This window comes from Bos javanicus, chromosome 25 (assembly GCF_032452875.1).
Source record: "Bos javanicus breed banteng chromosome 25, ARS-OSU_banteng_1.0, whole genome shotgun sequence".
Taxonomy (NCBI): Eukaryota; Metazoa; Chordata; class Mammalia; order Artiodactyla; family Bovidae; genus Bos; species Bos javanicus.
This window is the reverse complement of record NC_083892.1, coordinates 15,777,489-15,798,053: the sequence shown is the minus strand read 5'-3', so window position 1 is coordinate 15,798,053 and position 20,565 is coordinate 15,777,489. Positions and strand designations below refer to the sequence as shown.

At 47.7% G+C, this 20,565-nt stretch overlaps 1 protein-coding gene across 1 annotated transcript in view; it reads right to left on the bottom strand.

Moving 5' to 3' along the window:
- Window positions 1–20,565, bottom strand: part of XYLT1 (xylosyltransferase 1) — a 352,172-nt gene that overhangs the window by 88,823 nt on the left and 242,784 nt on the right. The window contains exons 4-5 of the mRNA XM_061401246.1: window positions 3,250–3,422; window positions 1,896–2,098 (exon numbers count right to left, since the gene is read on the bottom strand). Coding sequence (XP_061257230.1) covers window positions 1,896–2,098; window positions 3,250–3,422 — 376 coding nt within the window. The remainder of the gene's footprint in view (window positions 1–1,895; window positions 2,099–3,249; window positions 3,423–20,565) is intronic.

The following is a 20,565-nucleotide window of genomic DNA, read 5'->3' as shown; positions in this document are numbered from 1 at the left end:
TAAAGAACCCACTTGCCAATGCAGGAGACAGAACAGATGTGGGATCGATCCCTGGGTTGGGAAGATCCCCTGGAGGAGGACATGGCAACCCACTGCAGTATTCTTGCCTGAAGAATCCCCATGGACCACAGAGGAGCTGGTGGGCTATAGTCCATAGTGTTACAGAACTGGACACCACTGAAGTGACTTAGCACTCATGCAATCATATTGACATTAAATTCCAAGACAGACTTTATCTTTTAGATATGTTTACTGAAATATTTGGGGCTTCCCAGGTGGCTCAGTGGTAAAGAACCCACCTGCCGATGCAGGAGTTGCAGGAGACGTGGGTTCGATCCCTGAGTTGGGAAGATTCCCTGGAGAAGGAAATGGCAACCCACTCCAGTATTCTTCCCTGAAGGGTCCAAAGGACAGAGGAGCCTGGCAGGCTATAGTCCATAGGGTCGCAAAGAGCTGGGCATCACTGACCAACTGAGCACACATGCACACACTGAAATATTTACAGATACAATTATATGACCTCTTAGAAATGCTTCACCAGGGCTGGTGGAAGAGGGTCAAGGTCTTTATTGGTATGGATACAGATGAATTGATTATAGTTGAAACTGGGTGATGCAGGCGTCATTTACTAGTCTTGTATTCTTGTGCATGTTTGAGAATTGCCTTGATAAAACACCTTTTATAAGACTCCTTCAGAGAAAGGAAGGCCCTTTCCTTCACCCCGTCCACTTCTCCTTTTTGGCCTTTCAATAAGCGAGATGGAAGACACAGTCAAGCAGAGAGCTGCTTTCTTGATAGGAAATATGGTTCACTTTGTTGCCTTTTTTCCTCCGTTTAAAGAGATCTCCAGGGGTTTTCTTTGCTTACACCTCTTTTAAAGAGTAGATCAATGTTTGTGCAAAGGGACAGAGTGGCATCTGAATTTCTCACCGCCCAGGGCTGCTGGTTGCTCCACCACCCACTCATAATTGTGGCTGAGTAGCCTACAGGCCCTGGGGAGACCTCAGGAGAAACTAGAGATCTGCAGTTTCAGTTGAAATCTACCAGCCGTAGAATGTGGGCAATCAATTCATGTGTTAAAATTGGATAGGAGCCAAACAAACCCACCCATGGGATTCCAACAGCCCAGAGACGCCTGTCTGATTCTGCCCAGGCTGTCACACCCCGCTCCCTTCTTCCACTTTGTCCTTTTCAGTTTAACACCTAAGTCAGACCTTGACCTTCCTCTGCTCCAAACACGGCGTGCGGTTCTCATCTTCCTTTGACTAATGGACAAATTCTAGACCCTCCGTGATCTCACCTCAGTTTTCTCTCTGGCTTCAGTTTCTTAGGACTTCACCCTCTCTTCCAGCCACACTGAGCCCTGCTGTTGCTGGAACACATCAGGCATCCTCAGGGCTCAGCACCTGCGCTGCTCTCTGCTGGACCATTTTCCCTGCCTGGGCAGCTCACTCCATCACCATCTTCCATTCTTCTCCGGAAGGATGTTCCTGGCCACTCTCATTACAATTCCACCTCCAACCTGCTCCTGCTGCTCTCTGCCTTATTTTTCTGATGTACCATTTTAAATACTTAGTTTGCATGTTGTCTGTTTCCCCCATTTGAATGGAAGTACCTCATGGCCAGGGGTTTCAGCCTTTGAAGTATGTTCTCAAAAAGAGCTGGGAAAACCATGTACTCAAGAAATCTCTGTTGAATGAATGAATGAGTGAATGCTCACATGATTCTCAAGCACAACGTGGCCCTCATGTAGAGAGACCTTACAGAGACAGTGAGTAAGCATCTCTGAGGCAGGAAGGCTTCTCCAGACAGGAGGCAGGCTGCTTCTGCCTCTGGCTTCCCAGATATGACAGGCGAAGCAGGACCTCAAAGCAGGCTGGCCAGGGCCGCCTTACCTGATGGGGTAGTCAGCTGCGCTGAGGTTGATGAAGAAGTCCCAGGGCCAGTCGGTCATCTCCAGGAGGTCCCGCATGCTCTGCAGGTATGTGGACAGGAGGCTGGCTCCCCCCCAGATGGTGGCCATCCTCCAGGGCGTGACACGGACGTTGCTGTACTGCCTGGCGAACTGAAGCACTTGGCGATGCAGGTAATTGGAGCGCTTTCACAGGAGAGGAAGGGTGACATTCAGCAGCGTGGAAAACACCCCAGCCCTGCCCCTTACCCCCTCTCTGTCCCTTCCCTTCTAGGTGACAGGGCTTCTGAACTTTGCCAAGTAACTGATTCAGACCTGGGGTGTCTTTCTGCATCGTTACACAAACTTCATTATTTTTTAAGTATTACTTTAGCAATTTGAGATGCAGATTCCCTGGTCCTGCCTCTGTATTACTGGTTTCCCAGGTATAGGCTGGTGCCTGGGAGTCTGCATTTTTCTCTAAGACTGATACATATGGTCTGAGGATAACAAGCTAAGTAATATGGTTTCATCTAATATGATTGCATCCCTGGTTCAGGAAGATCCCCTGGAGAAGAGAATGGCAACCCACTCCAGCATTCTTGCCTGGAGAATTCCATGGACAGAGAGGAGTCTGGCAGGCTAAAGTCCATGGGGTCACAAAGAGTTGGATATGACAGAGTGACTAACACTTGCATTTAAACCTGATGAGTATTTTGAAAGGTAGACTTTCTCCACTACCCTCAGCAGGCCTGCTAGAATCAGACTTCTGAATAGGCATCCCCTTTGTCTTCTTGACCAAAGACACAATCATGTCACATCAGCAGACCAACAGAAACCTCTGGAACAAGATGCTCAGGGGTCAACAAGCTGGCTCCATGATTTTTTTTTTTTGGTAAATAAAGTTTTATTGAAACAGTCACACACATTCATTTGTGTATGTTTTTATGGCTGCTTTCAGGCTACAATGCCAGAGCTGATTAGCTGTGACAGAGTGTATAGCCCGCCAAGCCTGAAATACTTGCCCTCTGGCCCTTGATGGGAAAAGTGGGCCCACCCCTGGGTTAGCTATCCTTATAGCGTGGCAGGCATTGCATTGGGCAGGACCGTGAGCAAAAGAGGTATGACTGACAATGTTCATTGTCATTGAAGGGAGTCTAAGGTCACAGTTTGGAGCTTTGAAACTGACACCCATGCATGTGCACACACACACACACACACAACACACACACACAGCACTTCAAGGCCAGATGGTCTGGGGGAGGCAGCTGCTCAGCCTGCAAGGCTCCCCTGGACGGGAGGGGCAGACACACCCCCAGAGAAGTGCCAGCAGGGGGCAATCAGAGGGCGGGCCTCACCTTGTCCACGTGGATGTAGTAAAAGTGGTCCTTGTGGTAGATGGCCTTGAACATGCGCTGCAGCTGCCGGGAGGCGCGGCCGTGGACCACCAGGACAAAGGCGATTCTGACCGGGTTGGCCAGCATGTACTCCACTGAATCCTCGTCCCACTGAACGTTCTTGTTGGCTTTGCCTGGGAAAACCAGGGAGATCACAGAGGTGGGGTGAGTTTGGCTGTCCTCAGGGGGTGTTTCTCTGATGCTTCTTCCCGGGACTATTTGAGGGGCACAGTGTTCATTTTGGTCCCTGAAACTGGTTTCAACGTAACCAAGCAAGTCCTGGACCCTTACTCTGTCCTGGTAAACAGGAGTGGGGGCCCCAGAGGAGCTAAAGACATGGTTTCCATCCCCAGGGAGCCAAACAGCACTGATGGAGACACGTGTACACATATTAAAGCCAGAGGAGATGAGCCACGTAAGAGGTACATTTCTGAACCACAGAGGAAGGAGCAGTTAATTTCAATTTGGAAAATGTTAAGATATACGTGCTGTCTTTGTTTGTCCAGAATCCACTCTTATTTCTCCTCCGAACAGCATCTATTTTGTTTTGTTTTTAAATTGTGGAAAGAACAGATAACCTGAGAGCTACCCCCTTAACATATTTTTAAGTGTTCAGGATGGCAGTGTGGATGATAAGTAATAGCTTATGGTGAACAGTGCCAGATTTGTGATCTCCAAAGAAAATTTAGCTTCAGGACCAGGGACCAGGCTTGATCACTCAAGAGCTTTTGTGCAGCAGAGTTTTATTAAAGCGAACAAAGGACAGAGAAAGCTTCTGACATAGACATCAGAAGGGGGACGGAGAGTGCCCCTCTCACTAGTCTTAGCAAGGCCTTATATAGTTTCATCAGACCCACTCCCACAACATACATCTGAAATTAACAAGATTAGAACTAACAATAGAAGGGTCTTACCAGACCCACTCCCACAGTATACAAGTTTTAAGAGAACAAGATTAGTCAGAAGGTTGAGAAACGTGTCCTCAAGCAAGAAACACTGTTATATTGACTAAGACAAAGCAATGTAGAAAAAAAAAAAAAAATTGTCCTTTTTCTCTTCCTTGAGAGCCTCAGACACTTCTCTCTCCTTGAGAGCCCAGACTCCTTTCTCCTCCTCGGGGACCCCAGATTTCTTATCAACCTACTAGGGAATTGACTCTCATAAGCACAATGTTGCATGGCAGATCTCTGGAACTTACCCATCGTGCCTAATGAGAAATTTATCACCCAATATTTTGAAGGGCGTCAACCTCCCCCATTCTCTGTGTGGAAGGAGAGGGTCTCTATCTAGTATCAGTTTCAGGGGTGGTCACAGGACTTAGGCTTGGCCAGTCAGGACACAATAGGTAAGGTTCAGAGTTAACTAAGCTATTTAGCCAAGAAGACAGAATTCCAGACTGTTGTTGGAACTAGATAAGAGCCTCAAAGTCCATGAAACTTGAAGATCCTAAGAGCCATTTTATCCCCCCATGGAGAGGAAAGGGAAAACACTGCTGAGTGAGGGGGAGGAATAGACCCTCGTGACCCCGCTTGAGCTCCCAGATCAGCCTGGGAGGAGATCAGCCACCGTCATTGCTTATCTTTCTTTAAAAGCCCAGATCCTACACCAGATGCTCCTAGATAAGTGGTTCCAGACGTCTTTTATCCTGGTGTGTGTGTGCTCAGTCACTTCAGTCGTGTCCAACTCTTTGCTATCCAATGGACTGCAGCCCACCGGGCTCCTCTGTCCATAGGTTTCTCCAGACAAGAATACTGGAGTGGGTTGCCATGCCCTTCTCCAAGGGATCTTTGCCACTCAGGGATGGAACCTGTGTCTCTTGCATTGCAGGCAAATTCTTTACTACTGAGCCATTGGGGAAGCCCCCTTTATCCTGGAAGCAGCCTCAAAGATGCCTTTTATCCTTCTTTCCCTTGTAAATGCCCCAGGGGCAAGGTTTCAGGGAGGAACATGGCTTACTGGTTCAGTTCATTATAATCCCAACCAGAAATCTCCTGGCTTTCCTGAGCCGAATTTCCTTTGGATCTAACCTGATTTCTTACAGGTTTTAGGTTTATGGGACTCAGCACACAGCAGCTGCAGGTGTCTCTGAATACCAACTGGGAAAGCTGAGAACTCGGACTGTTCAGCCTGGAGGTCAGGAGACGGGGAGCCTGTCGGCTGTCACTGGGAAGCTGAATGGCCACCACATAAGTGCGGCTCCTTCTGTGTTGTCCCAGAGGACGGGATGGGGATGAGATGAGCGTGGGCTGTGTCCTCATCACCTGGTACAGACTCCACAGCCCATAGCCCTGCCTCCCGCAGTTAGGACTGCAGATCCCTGCACCCTGACTCCCCCACCATTGACCTTGACCCCTGACCTTTTGTCTTTTCCTTGAGCAAGCCTGTCTTTGCCTCAGAACCTTTCCATGGCCATTCCTGCCCCCGGGGACACCCTCTCCCTAGATCTTTGTGTACTTCTTCTTGCCACTAGTTCACAGGTCACAATCAGGCCACCAACCACAACACTGTCTTTTATCTCGACCTATTTCAATTTTCTGCATTGCATTTAACACTGTCTGGAATTACATATATATTTTTTATTGTCTGGATCCCCAACTAGAACTAAACTCCAAAAGATGAGGGACTATTTAAGAATATTTGTCACTGAATACACATTATTAACAATATCTGGCACATAGCTGGTTTTTGGTGAAAACAAAAGTTACAGGAGGATACATTTTAGTACTGTAACAATTACCTCTTCTTGAGCATTGAGCAGTCCTTACCATTAATTATTTCATTTAATCCTCATAACAACCCTGCAAGGTAGGGCCATTATCTCTGATTTGCAAATGAGGAAACCATAGCTTAGAGAGGCCAAGGGATTTATTTGTTCAAGGTCCCACTGCTTTAATTAAGCTGAGATTCAAACCCAGGTCTGTTTCCAAAGCTTATGCCCTTAACCAGTAATATATACTACATTACCATGCCCAGAATTTATAAATATTAAGAACAATTCTGCTTAATGAAATAGCCTGTAAATTAGTTATTGCAGGTAGATAGGCATGCACTTGAAGACTGTCAGAAGTATTGCAGAGAGGATTCTTGTGTCATGTGGGAGGTGGACTCTAGGTAGCCAATAAGGTGACATCTTTTAATTCAACCATCCATCCATCCATTCATTCATCCATCCATTCAAATTCAACCACTCATCCAACAAACCAGTTAACTATCCACCTAGCAAAACATTCAATGCCTATCATCCCCTCAAAAAACCATCCATCCATCCATCCATCCATGCATGCATCAACTCACCCATCATCCAAGCAAACCATCCCTGCATGCACTCTTCCAACCATCTAATGATCAACTTTCTGATCCACGCAATATTAACTTAGCCTATACTGCATTAATATTGCATGGATCAGAGAGTTGATCATTAGATGGTTGGAAGAGTGCAAGCATGGATAATTTGCTTGGAGGATGATGGGTGAGTGGATGGATGGATAGATGAGAAGATGTATCCTTATTGGCCACTTAAAGTAAGCCTCCCACATGATACAGGCATCTTCTCTGCAATGTCTCTGACAGTCCTCCAGTGCACGCCTATCTACCTACAACAACTAATTCACAAGGTATCTCATTAACTAAGCAGAATTGTTATAAACATTCCAAAGTGGAAGAGAGAACGGCAACCCACTCCAGTATTCTTGCCTGGAGAATCCCATGGACAGAGGAGTTTGGTAGGCGGCAGTCCATAGGGTCACACAGAGTTGGACATGACTGAAGCGACTAAGTACACACACATTCACATACTATGCTAGGTACTAGAAAAATAAAATTGGAGGAAAAACTCTTCCCTTGAGGAGCTCTCAGCCAACTAGGAGACAAGGAAGACAATGCTCAATTGCTTTATGAAAGATGTGTGCCCTTTGAGGGTGGGGAAATAATGAATAGTTTGCCCACAGAGACTGAGGAGATCTCAGAGAGTTTAGCTTCTGAACCCATTTCCCCATGCTCTCCTGATGTCCTACCCTCTTTGGTTCCTGACTGTTCAATCAGGAAATTCGATCCTGGGGATAATTACTATCTTGGCTCTGGTTGAAGACAAGCTAGGCAGCAAGCACAAGGTTATCCTAACCTCCCTCTAATTTTCTTTCTAAACCACTTGCAAATACACTTAGGTTTTCCTCATGGTTGTACAGGAGAAGTGTGCCTGGAAGAATCACGTCCCTTTAAACACTCACACAATAACCTATGCATTCATTCATCCATCCACCCATCCATTCATTCACCCATCCATCCATCCATCCAACCACCCAGAACCCTTCAACCCTCCCACTTGCCAGTCTAGGACAAAACTTTGAGCACAAAAACATATGGGACATGAGCCTGTCTTCACACATAGATTATGAATGGATTAATGAATGTGAGAATCCAAAGTAAAAAGATAATAACATAAGAGAAAAGCTTATATTTGCTTTCCTGCAACTGCAGCCCATAGGCAGTGCACAGGTCATGGCAGGGCCGGCTGTAACCTCTCTTCACCCCCCTCAGAGACTCTTTATCAAACAAAGGGAGGGAGGTTAAAAACAATGGCTACTCATGTCACTTTTTTCTACCTGGATTTCTTTGAATGATGTTTCAAAGGTTTAAATGTGGTCTGACACTATGTTTCATAGGAATTCCACTCTGTAGGGGTTCCTGCTGGCACTCAGATAATACTGCTCATCTCTGCCCCAAGGTTTCTGGGTAACAATGACCTGGAGCTCCTAGCAAGGGAGGCTCCTGGGGCCTTTGTGAACAGCCATGCTCTCCAGCCAGGGATATCTCTTGCCCTGATGTTGAATGAGTAAGCGAGTGAATCCATTCTGGAGGCAGGCTGCTCTGGGCCAGAGGAGCTGATGTCTCCTGCGTGCTGGTGCCAGGGGCTATGTGTGGGTCATTACTTGGCTCTCGGAGGAAAACACTGTCATACTCGAGACTCAGAGAGGTCAGCGCGTTTCTCAGGTCACACGGTAAGGGAGGACAGAGGCGGGAGTGTGAACCCAACTCCAGCCCTGCTCCTTCCACCCACCCTCTGCTGTACTGATGAGCAGGTTATGGGAGGAAGAGTGTGCAGACCCCTGGTCTCTAAAGGGACATGAGTGTTGATGTTGAGAAAAGCCTTTTGTAATTTTTCTTTGGGGGTTTTTAGAAAGCAGAGCGGATTCACAGACAGACACAATCAAGTATGCTTCCTTTCTGGAGACGGGGAAGAAGACCTGGGGACTCAAACACTGGCTGCAGAGCCTCCTGGGTGTAAACAGTCTAAAGTCATCCTTGGGTCAGACAGTCGGTCTGCGGAGGAGCGAAGAGAAGGGGGAACAAAACCCCAAAGCTCTGCATGCATGCATGCTAAGTCACTTCATTTATGTTCAACTCCTTGATACCCCATGGGCTGTAGCCTGCCAGGCTCCTCTGTCCATGGAGTTCTCCAGCAAGAATACTGGAATGGGTTGCCGTGCCCTCCTCCAGGGGATCTTCCTGAAGCAGGAACCAGGGTCTCCCACAGTGCAGGCAGATTCTTTATCATTTGAGGCACCAGGAAAGCCAGCTATTCTGGGCCTTAAGGGTGGGTGGGAAAGACAAAAATATCCACAGAAAAGAGACAGAGAGATGGCAATGGGGATGAGAGGTGGAGGCAGGCACACACAAATCCAGGGAAAAGCAGAGAGAGACGGGAGGACCTCCTCCCCCCACATATATGGGAAAGAAATATACAGAGAGACACATGAAGAATCACGGGCACAGACAGAGACACACAGACAAAAACAGAGACAAACATACCCAACCAGACATACACACGGAGGCAGGGGGAAGGGGGGAGCTTCTCCACTGGAAAAGCTGGATCCACTTGGCCCCAGAGTGATGCAGCTAGCCTTAAAAGCAAAGGCCAACGAAAGTTCCAGAATTTCAGAATCAAAAAATGCTCCCAGGCTGGAGACATTGCCTGGTCCCTTCCCTCCAGACTACTTCCATTCTTTCCACACTTTCCCTCGTCTGTCCCCTGACCAGCCCTGTACTCTCGTGAGCCCAGAGATGAAGGAAGAGCGTGAGGCCCAGGGACCCACTGAAAGTGGTGCGACGTTCACAGGCTTGCTCCACGACCACAATGGCAATGATCCCCACGTTGGTACAGGGGAGGACCCTGATGCATTTTGTCGAATAAACAAGAGAGCGTGAATGGGCGAGTTTTCTGCCCTGTGTTGCAGCGGGGGGCAAGGGAGGGCATTCAAAGGGGCTGAGGTTCATGGCACTCTGGGACAGTTGCCAGTCACCAGCTTCTTATTTTTGCTCCACAGCCCTGGCTCCTGCATCGACCTTTCCAGCAAGCTGCTCGGACACAGGGTTGCTGAGGAGACAGGAAACCACCCCAGAGACCAGGCAGAGTGGGCCTCCTCAACTCTGGTCACTGTTTCCGGAACTGCGGTCCTGGAAAGCTGCCGGCCTCCACCACCAGGAGTGGGATCATCAGTGGGCTGTGGTGAGCTTCCCAGAAGGGCAGGAACGGGGGAGGGGCTCTCTCCCACCCACTGGAGGGAGTAGGAGCTGGCAGAGTCTGGCCAGAGGTGATGTGGCAACAAGTATTATAGTGTTACACATGCAGGTCCCTCGCCCCAGTAATTTCGCTCCTAAGAATCTATCCTGGGGGAAGAAGGCAAATATGCGTGTCTCCATGTATATGGCAACCCACTCCAGTACTCTTGCCTGGAAAATCCCATGGACAGAGGATCCTGGTAGGTTACAGTCCGTGGGGTCGCAAAGAGTCAGACATGACTGAGCAACTTCACTTTCTTTCTTTCCATGTATAGAGGGTTTCCCAGGTGGCGCTAGTGGTAAAGAATCTGCCTGCCAATCCAGGAGATGCAGGAGACTCAGGTTCCATTCCTGGACTGGGAAACTCTTGGAGAACGAAATAGTAACCCACCCCAGTATTCCTGCTTGGGGGCTACAGATCATGGGGTCACAAAGAGTCAGGCATGGCTGAGCACGCACACACGTCCATGTATAGGGTGCTCTTTGTTCATTTAGTCACCCATTCAGCACCTCCTCTGTGCTCACTGGACACAACAGAGTCCTTTCCTGAATGCTGATTAGGTGAGTGGAGTAGAAAGCCAATACAAAAGGAAGCAAATATACAGAGTGAAGTAAGTCAGAAAGAGAAAAACAAATATCACATATTAACGCATATATGTGGCATCTAGAAAAATGGTACAGGTGAACCTAGCTGCAGCCTGGGAATAGAGACACAGACAGAGAATGGGCGTGTAGACACAGCAGGGAGAAGGACGGTGGGATGAACTGAGAGAGTGGCACTGATGTGTATACACCACCACGTGTGAAACAGACAGCCAGCCGGAACATGCAGCACAGTGTAGGGAGCTCAGCTCTGTGCTGACCCGCATGGCGGATGCGGGAGATCCAAGAGGGAGGGGTTATATGTATACTTATAGCTGGTTTACTTTATTGTACAGCAGAAGCCAACACAACATTGTAAAGCAACTATGTGAGTGTGTGCTAAGGCACTTAAGCCATGTCCCGCTCTGTGCGACCCTACGGACTGCAGCCCGCCAGGCTCCTCTGTCCAAGGGATTCTCCAGACAAGAATACTGGAGTGGGTTGCCTTACCCTCCTCCAGGGGATCTTCCCAACCCAGGGATGGGTTTCTTACATCTCCTGCATGAGCAGGTGGGTTCTTTACCACTAGTACCACCCAGGAAACCTGTAAAGCAACAAAACCCTAATTTTTAAAAAAGCAAGCAAACAGAGAATACAATTGCAAACATAGTGATATAGACTATGAAGAAAACAATGTAAGCATGTTAAAGGGGGGCGGATTATTTGGCTATGGTGGCCAAATGTAGGCTGATGTGAAGTGGATACACTTGAACAAACTCAGAGTGAACTGAGGGGGTGAGTCATTTAATTATCACGGATGGAGGAGGATTCTGGGCAGCTGGCATAGCAAATGCAAAGGTCCCGAGGCCTCCATCTCCATGGTGTTTATAATGGTCCAAAACAGGAATCGACCCAAAGGTCATAGTAATACTCGTTGATACAGAACATTATCTATAATATATTAGGCAAAACAGAAGTCCTTCAATGCAATCCATAACAATGAAAAGACCTGCCCCCAAATATTAACAGAAGATCAGATGGTGGCATGACAGTTTTCATTTCTTCCTTGTACTTTTCTGTGTTAACTACATTTTGTAAGATGAATAACTTTTATCAGCCAAACTAACAATAAAGGCGATGCTTGCTGATGCTGTTGCTAAGTCGTTTCAGTTGTGTCCGACTCTGTGTGACCCCATAGACAGCAGCCCACCAGGCTCCCCTGTCCCTGAGATTCTCCAGGCAAGAACACTGGAGTGGGTTGCCATCTCCTTCTGCAATGCATGAAAGTGAAGTCACTCAGTCGTGTCCAACTCTTCATGACCCCATGGACTGCAGCCTACCAGGCTCCTCCACCCATGGGTTTTCCAGGCAAGAGTACTGGAGGGGGTTGCCATTGCCTTCTCCTAAAAGGCGATGCTTACTGATACTTCTAATATTAACTGTTTACTGAACATGCCAGCTATGTATTAAGCCATTTCTGTGCGCAATTTTTTTTTACTTCCATCCAAACTTCTATGAGAAAAGGGTTATTATCTTCCTCTGATATGGTGAAGGAAGCTGAAGTTCAGAGACGTCCCGGTTAGGAGTTATTTGAGCTAGAAATGGAGCCGGTCTGTTTTACCGAAGCCCTATTATTGCCACTATGCTCCGTCAAATTGTCCTCATTTCCAAAAGATGAAAATCTCTTCCTAGAAGCCTATCAGTTGGCTTTTTTCAGCCGCAGGACAGATAACAATCACATGTGGTCAAAGCTACGTGTGTCTTTACAGACTGAAACCCAAACGTTGCCCAGTTCCTAAAAAAAGCTATGAATTTAACAATGTAATCAGATTCCTGTGGCATAAAACAGAAAATAAGTGGAAGAATCAGAGTGATTAGAGGCAGCGGGAGAAGCTGACTTCAGACAAATGTTAAAAAGCCAGAGTTGTGGGGAGGCATATCAAGTATATTTTTGCCATGCAGGTGGGGAGGTCAAGGACAAACATTCACGGAGGGCTCTGCCCAGTAGCTAGCTGTGCCAGCTTCGGCCTGTTACCCAAGCTCTGTTTTTATTGCCATGGGTCAAATAAGGGCTATGCAACCCTTGGGCTTTAAAGAGCTGGTGAAGACTAAGGTACTCTGCAAGGACCGATGTGTTGTGCAAATGTCGACATGTTGGCAATGATTATGCTTGTGGTTCCCTTTAGGGATACGATCTGGGAGGAGACAGTGAGCTACAGTGGTTAAGAGCGTGGCCTCTGGTCAGGCAGATCTGTGTGACCTTGGAGCAGTTAAACCACCTCTCTAGGCCTCAGTTCTCTCATCTGTAAAACGGGTACATTATCATCACAGAGTCTGTCTCATGTGGATGTCTGCGTCCGTTAGAATAGCTATCAACACTGCCAGGGTTACTGTCACCATTTCAATTTGGCTGTTCGGGATCAGGTTTGTTGTAACCACTGGACTCAGCTCTAGCGCTCTACCTCAAGGCCACATGGCCTCTCGGGGCTGTGTATACCTGGGAGCTCACTGCTGCAAATAAACACCCACACCTAGAGTCTCCCTCTGCAGCGTCTGCCTCTGATCGCAACTAATAACAAATGCAAAACGAAGGAGCCTCTTGACTGGAATAGTCACTCCACCAACAAAGCCTGCAATTCTATTCATGCTCTGAAGGGGCCTCTTTGAGCTGCTGCAAGGGGAGCTTTCTGACTTGGTTCCAAATTATAGGGGTGGCTGGATCTTGGGGAGAAGTGGAGACAAGACTGTGTTACAAATAGGATTTGGGTCAGGAGCGCACCCAGGCCCCTGCCCTGGGGAGGGGGCGGGCTCCGCGGCTCAGAACCACTTCCAGCTCTGTCTCTTCAGGGCAAGGACTACGAAAAGACACCTCTCTGATCATCAGTTCTTCCTCTGTAAAGTGGGTTAGTCACAGGGAGCTCTATTTTTAATTTTTTGAGAAGCATCCATACTGCTTTCCGTTGCGGCTACAGCATTTTGCACTCCCACCAGGATGAAGGTTGAGGACACGCACTGAGCTGAATAAACCGGTCCCAGAAAGACAAATCCGGCGTGATTCCACTTGTATGAGTGACCTCACATGTCTAACTCATACAATCAAAGAGGGGAAATGCGGTGGCCAGGGGCTGAGGGTTCGGGAAGCAGGGAATTAGCACCCATGGGCACAGAGTTTCAGATGAACCCAATGAACAAGTGCTAAAGATCTGAGTACAATGCTGCATCTATAGCCAACAATCCTGGATTGTGCGCTTAAACTGTGTAGAGAGGGTAGATCTCACGTTAAGTGTTCTTACCAAAACACAATACATTTTTTAAAAGCAGAGAGGATGACCAATCTGCCCCTGACCCCACTGGGTGGTGCTCGTGGGCGGGGCACATTTGCACACCAGGCTGCTGTACTGAGCAGGAGTCAGGGCTTCAGAGGAGAAAGCCTGGCAGGTTCTAGGTGCTTTCTCAGACTTGGGCCAAGGGGCTTTTCTTTCTTCTCACTGGGAAGTTTCAATGCCAAGTTCTGGTGATTAGACCTTGAGAGAAGCCCTCTGCTCTCAAGGGATTTTGAAAAGGCCACGGGGCCACATGTCTGGATCCAAATCTTGCTACTGCTGTGAACCAGCCGTGGAGCCGTGGGCCAGTCATTTCCCTTCCTTGGTCCCCAAGACTCTTCCAGAACAATAATGACATCTGAGGCATACTGAGCCCTAAGCACTATGCACACATGATCTCATTACTTAATTTCCCTGAGGTCCAGGAGACAGAAACCATGATTATTACCCCCATCTCACCATGGGGGGTGGTTCTGAGGCTGCAAGGCACTGAATAACTGATGACGAGTTACCCTCTCTGCAGAGGGCTGGATCGGAGACAAATCCATGCTTTATTCTAGCAGATGAGGGGGTAACATTCCCATAGTCTGGAACTCTAGCCTGAGCACAGAATTAGCATCACTGAATAGAAAACAAAGTGACAGACTTTATTTTCTTGGCCTCCAAAATCACTGCACACAGTGGCTACAGCCATGAAATTAAAAGACGCTTGCTCTTTGGAAGCAAAGCTATGACAAACTTAGAGAGAGTATTAAAAAGCAGAGATGACACTTTGCCAACAACGGTCCATCTAGTCAAAACTATGGTTTTTCCGTTAGTAATGTATGGATGTGAGAGTTGGACCATAAAGAAGGCTGAATGCTGAAGTATTGATGATTTTGAACTGTGGTGCTGGAGAAAACTCTTGAGAGTCCCTTGGACAGCAAGGAGATCAAACCAATCCTACCGGCAATCAACCCTGAATATTCATTGGAAGGACTGATGTTGAAGCTGAAGCTCTAGTACTTTGGCCACCTGATGTGAACATGCAACTCATTGGAAAAGACCCTGGTGCTGGGAAAGATTGAGAGCAGGAGGAGAAGGGAGAGACAGAGGATGAGATGGTTGGATGGCATCACCATGTCCATGACTCAATGGACATGAATTTGAGCAAACTCTGGGAGATAGTGAGGGACAGGGAAGGTTGGTGTGCTGCAGTCTACGAGGTCACAAAGAGTTGGACATGACAGAGTGACTAAACAACCATAACTCTCTTGAGACAGGGCTGGTTGTTGGTCCTTTCTCCCAATCTTCCTTCATTGTTCAGCTTTATTGAAGCATAATTGACATATAAAATTGTAAGATATTTAAAGTGTACACTGGGGTGATTCGATATACATATACACTGTGAAATGATTCCCCCCTCTAGTTAATTAGCATATCATCACCTCACTTATTTAGAGGGTGAAAACATTTACATTCTACTCTCTCAGTGACTTTCCCTTGTAAAATACAGTGTTGCCAGCTGTAGTCTCAGATCTTACTCATTTTATTGCTGCAAGTGTGTATTTTTTGACAATCTGTTCTCTTCCCTCTACCCACCCAGTCCCCCATGACCACTTTCCTACTCTCTGTTTCCAAAAGTTTAACTTTCATGAAAGGATTCCATGTATAAGTGGTATCATGTAATGTGCCTGGCTGGTTTGTATCACTCAGCACAAGGTCCTCAAGTTCCAACCATGCCGTCACAATGGTTTCCTTCTCTCGAGGCTGAATCATCTCCCTTGTATACGCCACATCAAGTTGGCTTTCTTGATAGCTGGCAGTTCCCCAAGAGCTAAGGTCAAGGTTATCTCCTAGCCTCCTTGTCCTGGCACAGAGCTAAGCTCAGGGGAGAAGCCCTCTGTGAATGAATGATTTAGACTGATGGATTAAGCCGGACAGCTCCGTCCGTTCAGGGCCTGGGGGGAGCTGAAGTGGAAGACTCATGCTTGAGCTGTTGCACATGAGGGTCTCCACTCAAGTGAACTGGCTGGGGGCTGGGCTCCACTTCTCCTTGCTCAGGAGCCCCAAGCGTCCCTGGGAGGAGCTGGGCAAGTGCCTGACCATCCCTCCAACACTGGGGCTGCCTGACCTGATGGGAAGTGAGGGAGGAGATACTGAGCAAGGATCGCAGAGTTGGGAAGCTGAAAGCACAAGTCCAAGCATAAAGCTGGCCAGGCCACGCCCTTTGGAGATCAGGAGAAGCCATCCCTGACCCCTCCCCCATCCCGTCTTCACACGCCCTTCCCTCAGGCCCACCAAGCACCTTGCATTTCTTTTTATTAAAAAAAATAATAATAAAATTCACCACTTTAATCATTTTTGCGCATACAGTCCAATAGTGTTAAGTACCTTCACATTATTGGGCAACCATCACCGCCCCCTTTTCCATCCTGCAACACTGAAACTTATACCCGCTGAACACTAACTTCCCATCCCCTCTCTTAGCCTCTAGTAGGGCTTACCAGATGCCGCTAGTGGTAAAAACCCTGTCTGCCAGTACAGGAGGCATAAGAAATGTGGGTTCAATCACTGGGTTGGGAGGATCCCCTGGAGGAGGGCATGGCAACCCACTTCTGTATTCATGCCTGGAGACTCCCATGAACAGGGAAGCCTGGTGTGCTGCAATCCATGGGGTCACAAAAAGTCAGACAGGACTGGAGCGACTGCACAGAGCACAACCTCCAGTACCCACCATTGTACTTTCTGTCTCTATGAATCTGACACCTCAAGGTGCCTCATCTCAGTGGAATCATATATTTGTTCTTTTTACAATTGGCTTCTTTCATGTAGCAAAATGTTGCAGCGTGTAGCAGAATTTCCTTCCTCTTTAAGGCTGAATGATACTCCACCCTGTATGTGTTTCACATTTTGTTCATTCGTTCATCTGTCAGTAGACAGCTGGGTTGCTTCCAATTTTCGGCTCTTGTGAATAAAGCTGCTATGAACACAAGTGTTTAGTTACCTTTCTGAGACCATGTTTTCAATTCTTTTGGGTACAGACCAAGAAGTGGAATTGCTGGATCATATCGTAACTTAATTTTTCAAAGTTTATTTTTTGGCCACACCATGTGGCATGTAGGCTCTTTAGTCCCCCAACCAGGGTTTGAACCTGTACAGTCTTGAATTGGGAGAGCATAGTCTTAACCACGGGACTGCCAGGGAAGTCCCATGGTAGCTTTCTTTTTCTTTTTTTCAGTTTAATTTTGTTCAAATTCCCATGACCCCATGGTTTAATAAAAGTGTTTTCTGGTTGGGCTCAGATGGTAAATAATCTGCCTGCAATGAGGGAGACTTGAGTTCCATCCCTGGGTTGGGAAAATCCCCTGGAGGAGGGCATGGCAACCCACTCCAGTACTTCGCCTAGAGAATCCCCATGGACAGAGGAGCCTGGCGGCCTGTTGCAGTCCATGGGCTGCAAAGAGCAGTGCAGAACTGAGCGACGACGCACACCTAGTCAGCAAATGAGCTGCCGGGCGTTTTGGACACATGGTCACCGAACGTAACTTGGCGGGTAGCTTTGTTTCTCAAGTCCTGCTACTCCTGAAGACCCACCTTTTGAGCCCGGGCTTTTCTCTTTGCTTGCTTCCTCCTCATTCCTATTTCTTTGCCTTAATATTAAAGAACTGATTACACACTCAGCTTGGGCTGGCTTGATTTCTCTCCCAAGTAGTTGGGCTAGCTCCTTTTCCCACTGGCCACTGCGAACTCCCAGTCAGTTGCACTCTAATGATAACCTTATTTTTAAGAACTTATTTTTCGAGTAACTCATCCTGCAGGACTGAACCCAGTCATTCCATGCAAGGGCTCTCAGCCTGAACCCACCACTTACTCACAGGTTATTTGACTGCTCCCTGCCTCTGTTTCCTCATCTATCAATGAGTGCTCACCTCCGAGGGATGCTGAAAGGACTAAAAACTCCAACTCAGGCAAAAGATGGTCATGCAGCTTGACAGTGGAGAAGCCAGCTGCACGTGTGTGGGGTGACTCTGGAGCCCTGCCCAATGCACTGAAGCCTGTAATTGTTCACCTGACGGGGGTGCGGGTGGAGGGAATCTGTGGAGGAGGGGCAGGACCTGACCTTGACCTGACACTGAGGACTTCAGAGCTGGAGTTCCTCCCAAGGGAAGGCTGACATGGTCCCCACACAGGACACCAAACGACACTAAGTCAGAGTGGGTAAGGGATTCCCTTTTCAATTTTCATCCAGCCCTTCTGATTATAGCCAGCCCACCGAGGGAGTCTCAGATCAATGCAAACATTTCCTTAACACTAAGGGGAGTGATGCAAGTTAAAAGATGCTTGCTCCTTGGAAGAAAAGCTATGACCAACCTAGGCAGCATATTAAGAAGCAGAGACATTACTTTGCCAACAAAGGTCCATCTAGTCAAAGCTATGGTTTTTCCAGTAGTCATGTATGGATGTGAGAGTTGGACCATAAAGAAAGCTGAGCACTGAAGAATTGCTGCTTTTGAACTGTGGTGTTGGAGAAGACTCCTGAGAGTCCCTTGGAATGCAAGGAGATTCAACTAGTCAATCCTGAAGGAAATCAGTCCTGAATATTCATTGGAAGGACTGATGCTAAAGCTGAAGCTCCAATACTTTGGCCACCTGATGCGAAGAACTGACTCACTGGAAAAGACCCTGATGCTGGGAAAGACTGAAGGCGGGAGGAGAAGGGGATGACAGAGGATGAGATGGTTGGATGGCATCACCGACTCGATGGACATGAGTTTGAGTAAACTCTGGGAGTTGGTGATGGACAGGGAAGCCTGGGGTGCTGCAGTCCATGGGGTCGCAAAGAGTCGGACACGACTGAGCTACTGAACAGAACTGAAGGGGAGTGAGCTTCCTCTCTCAACAAAGAGAGATCTGCCCGTAGGGCTGGCGTCTCTGGCAGGAAAGAGAAGCAACCACTGGCACTGAAGACCACTGTTGTGATTTTGGGGGCTTCCCAGGTGGCACTAGTGGTAAAAAAAAAACCCACCTGCCAATGCAGGAGACACAAGAGACCCAGATTCAATCCCTGCATGAGGAAGATCCCCTGAAGGAGGGCATGGCAACCCATTCCAGTATTCTTGCCTGGAGAATCCAATGGACAGAGGAGCCTGGCAGGCTAAGTCCATGGGGTTGCAAAGAGTCGGACACAACTGAAGCAACTGAGCACGCTGTCATTTCACTGATTCCTCTGCATGGCTGCTGTCTCTACAGAAAGGAGAGCAAGATTTCCACTTCTGGCAGCGATGCAAAATGACTTTCAAAATAAAATTGACTTAAGTAAAACTGAAAGCGAGTCTATTGCAGTGAAAAACCTATGTGAGTAATAGGACAGGTGGAAGGTGGATGTGGCAAAATCATAAAAGAAGGGAGTTCGAAGGAAGCTTAGAGAATATCAATTAGACTCCACGAGCTCGCTGCCTGACTCGGAGGTGCTGAGCTTGTTAAACAAATGAGGGTGAAGGCCAGGTACAGACTAATGTCCAAGCAGCTTCATATTTCATGGAAGGACTTGTAGGTCCAGAGCATATTTACTTTCCAGGCTTCAGGGGCCCAGGAGGATTTTGTTGGGAGTTTTCTGGTGTAGCCTCTGGGAGACCACACAGAGAGAGACAGACAGAGACACAGGGGTCTATTGAGAAACACTGGATTTGCACTCCAATTTGTTGAGTATTTAACATTTATAAAGTTTTTTTTTTTGCACATACTTCTTACCTCTCACAGCAATGCTGTATATGGAAATTATCCTCATTTATAGATAATTGGCCCAGGCTCAGAGAGGGTAGGGAACTGGTCACAGAGCCAGAAGGTAGACCAGAGATTAAGAAAGAGAAACAAACTGACCTGACTTCAGACACCATGCACCATGCGTGCTCTTAGCAAGATCTGGGCATCTCTGTCTCCACCCAGGCTCCCAATGCCAAGTTCTTCTGGGCCCAAAGCATCATATTCCCAGTCGCTTCAGTTGTGTCCAACTCTTTGTGACCTATAGATTGTAGCCCACCAGGCTCTTCTGTCCATGGAATTCTCCAGGCGGGAAGACTGGAGTGGGTTGCTATTTCCTTCTCCAGCGGATCTTCACGACCCAGGGATTGAACCCTGGTCTCTTACGTCTCCTGCATTGGCAGGTGGGGGCTTTACCATTAGCACCACCTGCCCAAATGAGTGAGTGGCTTCTAAATCACTGTCTAATTTAGACTGGGGCTCTGCAGCTTGGGCATGATTGCTATTTGGTGCCAGATAATTCTTTGCTGTGGGAGAGGAGTGCCATGCTATGCGTTGTAAGATGTCTAAGTCACATCACTGGCATTTACCCACTAGATACCAGCAGTATCCTCCCATTTGTGCAAAAGCAAAAAAGTCTCCATTCATTGACTACAGTTCCCAGGGAGGAGGGGCAAACTCACTCTTGGTTAAACGTACTACTCTAGAACAGAAGTTCTCAGAACGCGGTCTCTGACCAGCAGCATCAGCAGCATCTGGGATCTTGTTAGAAATGCAGAATCTCAGGCCCACCCTACTCCCTGTGAATCAGGAACTCTCGGGGTGGGGACCAGCAACCTGTTTTAACAAGCCCCCCAGGCTACACTGATGCAAGCTGATGTTTGAAACCACCGGCCCAGGCTAGTGATGTTCACCTCTGGTTGCATGTTAGAATTACCTGAACATCCTTACGAAACAAAACAGAAAACAAAACCCATGCCTTGGCCCCACCCTAAGAAATAATCATTTAATTACTTCGGTGGGTACCAGTATTGGCAGGGTTTTGGAGCTCCCCAGATGATCCCACATGCTG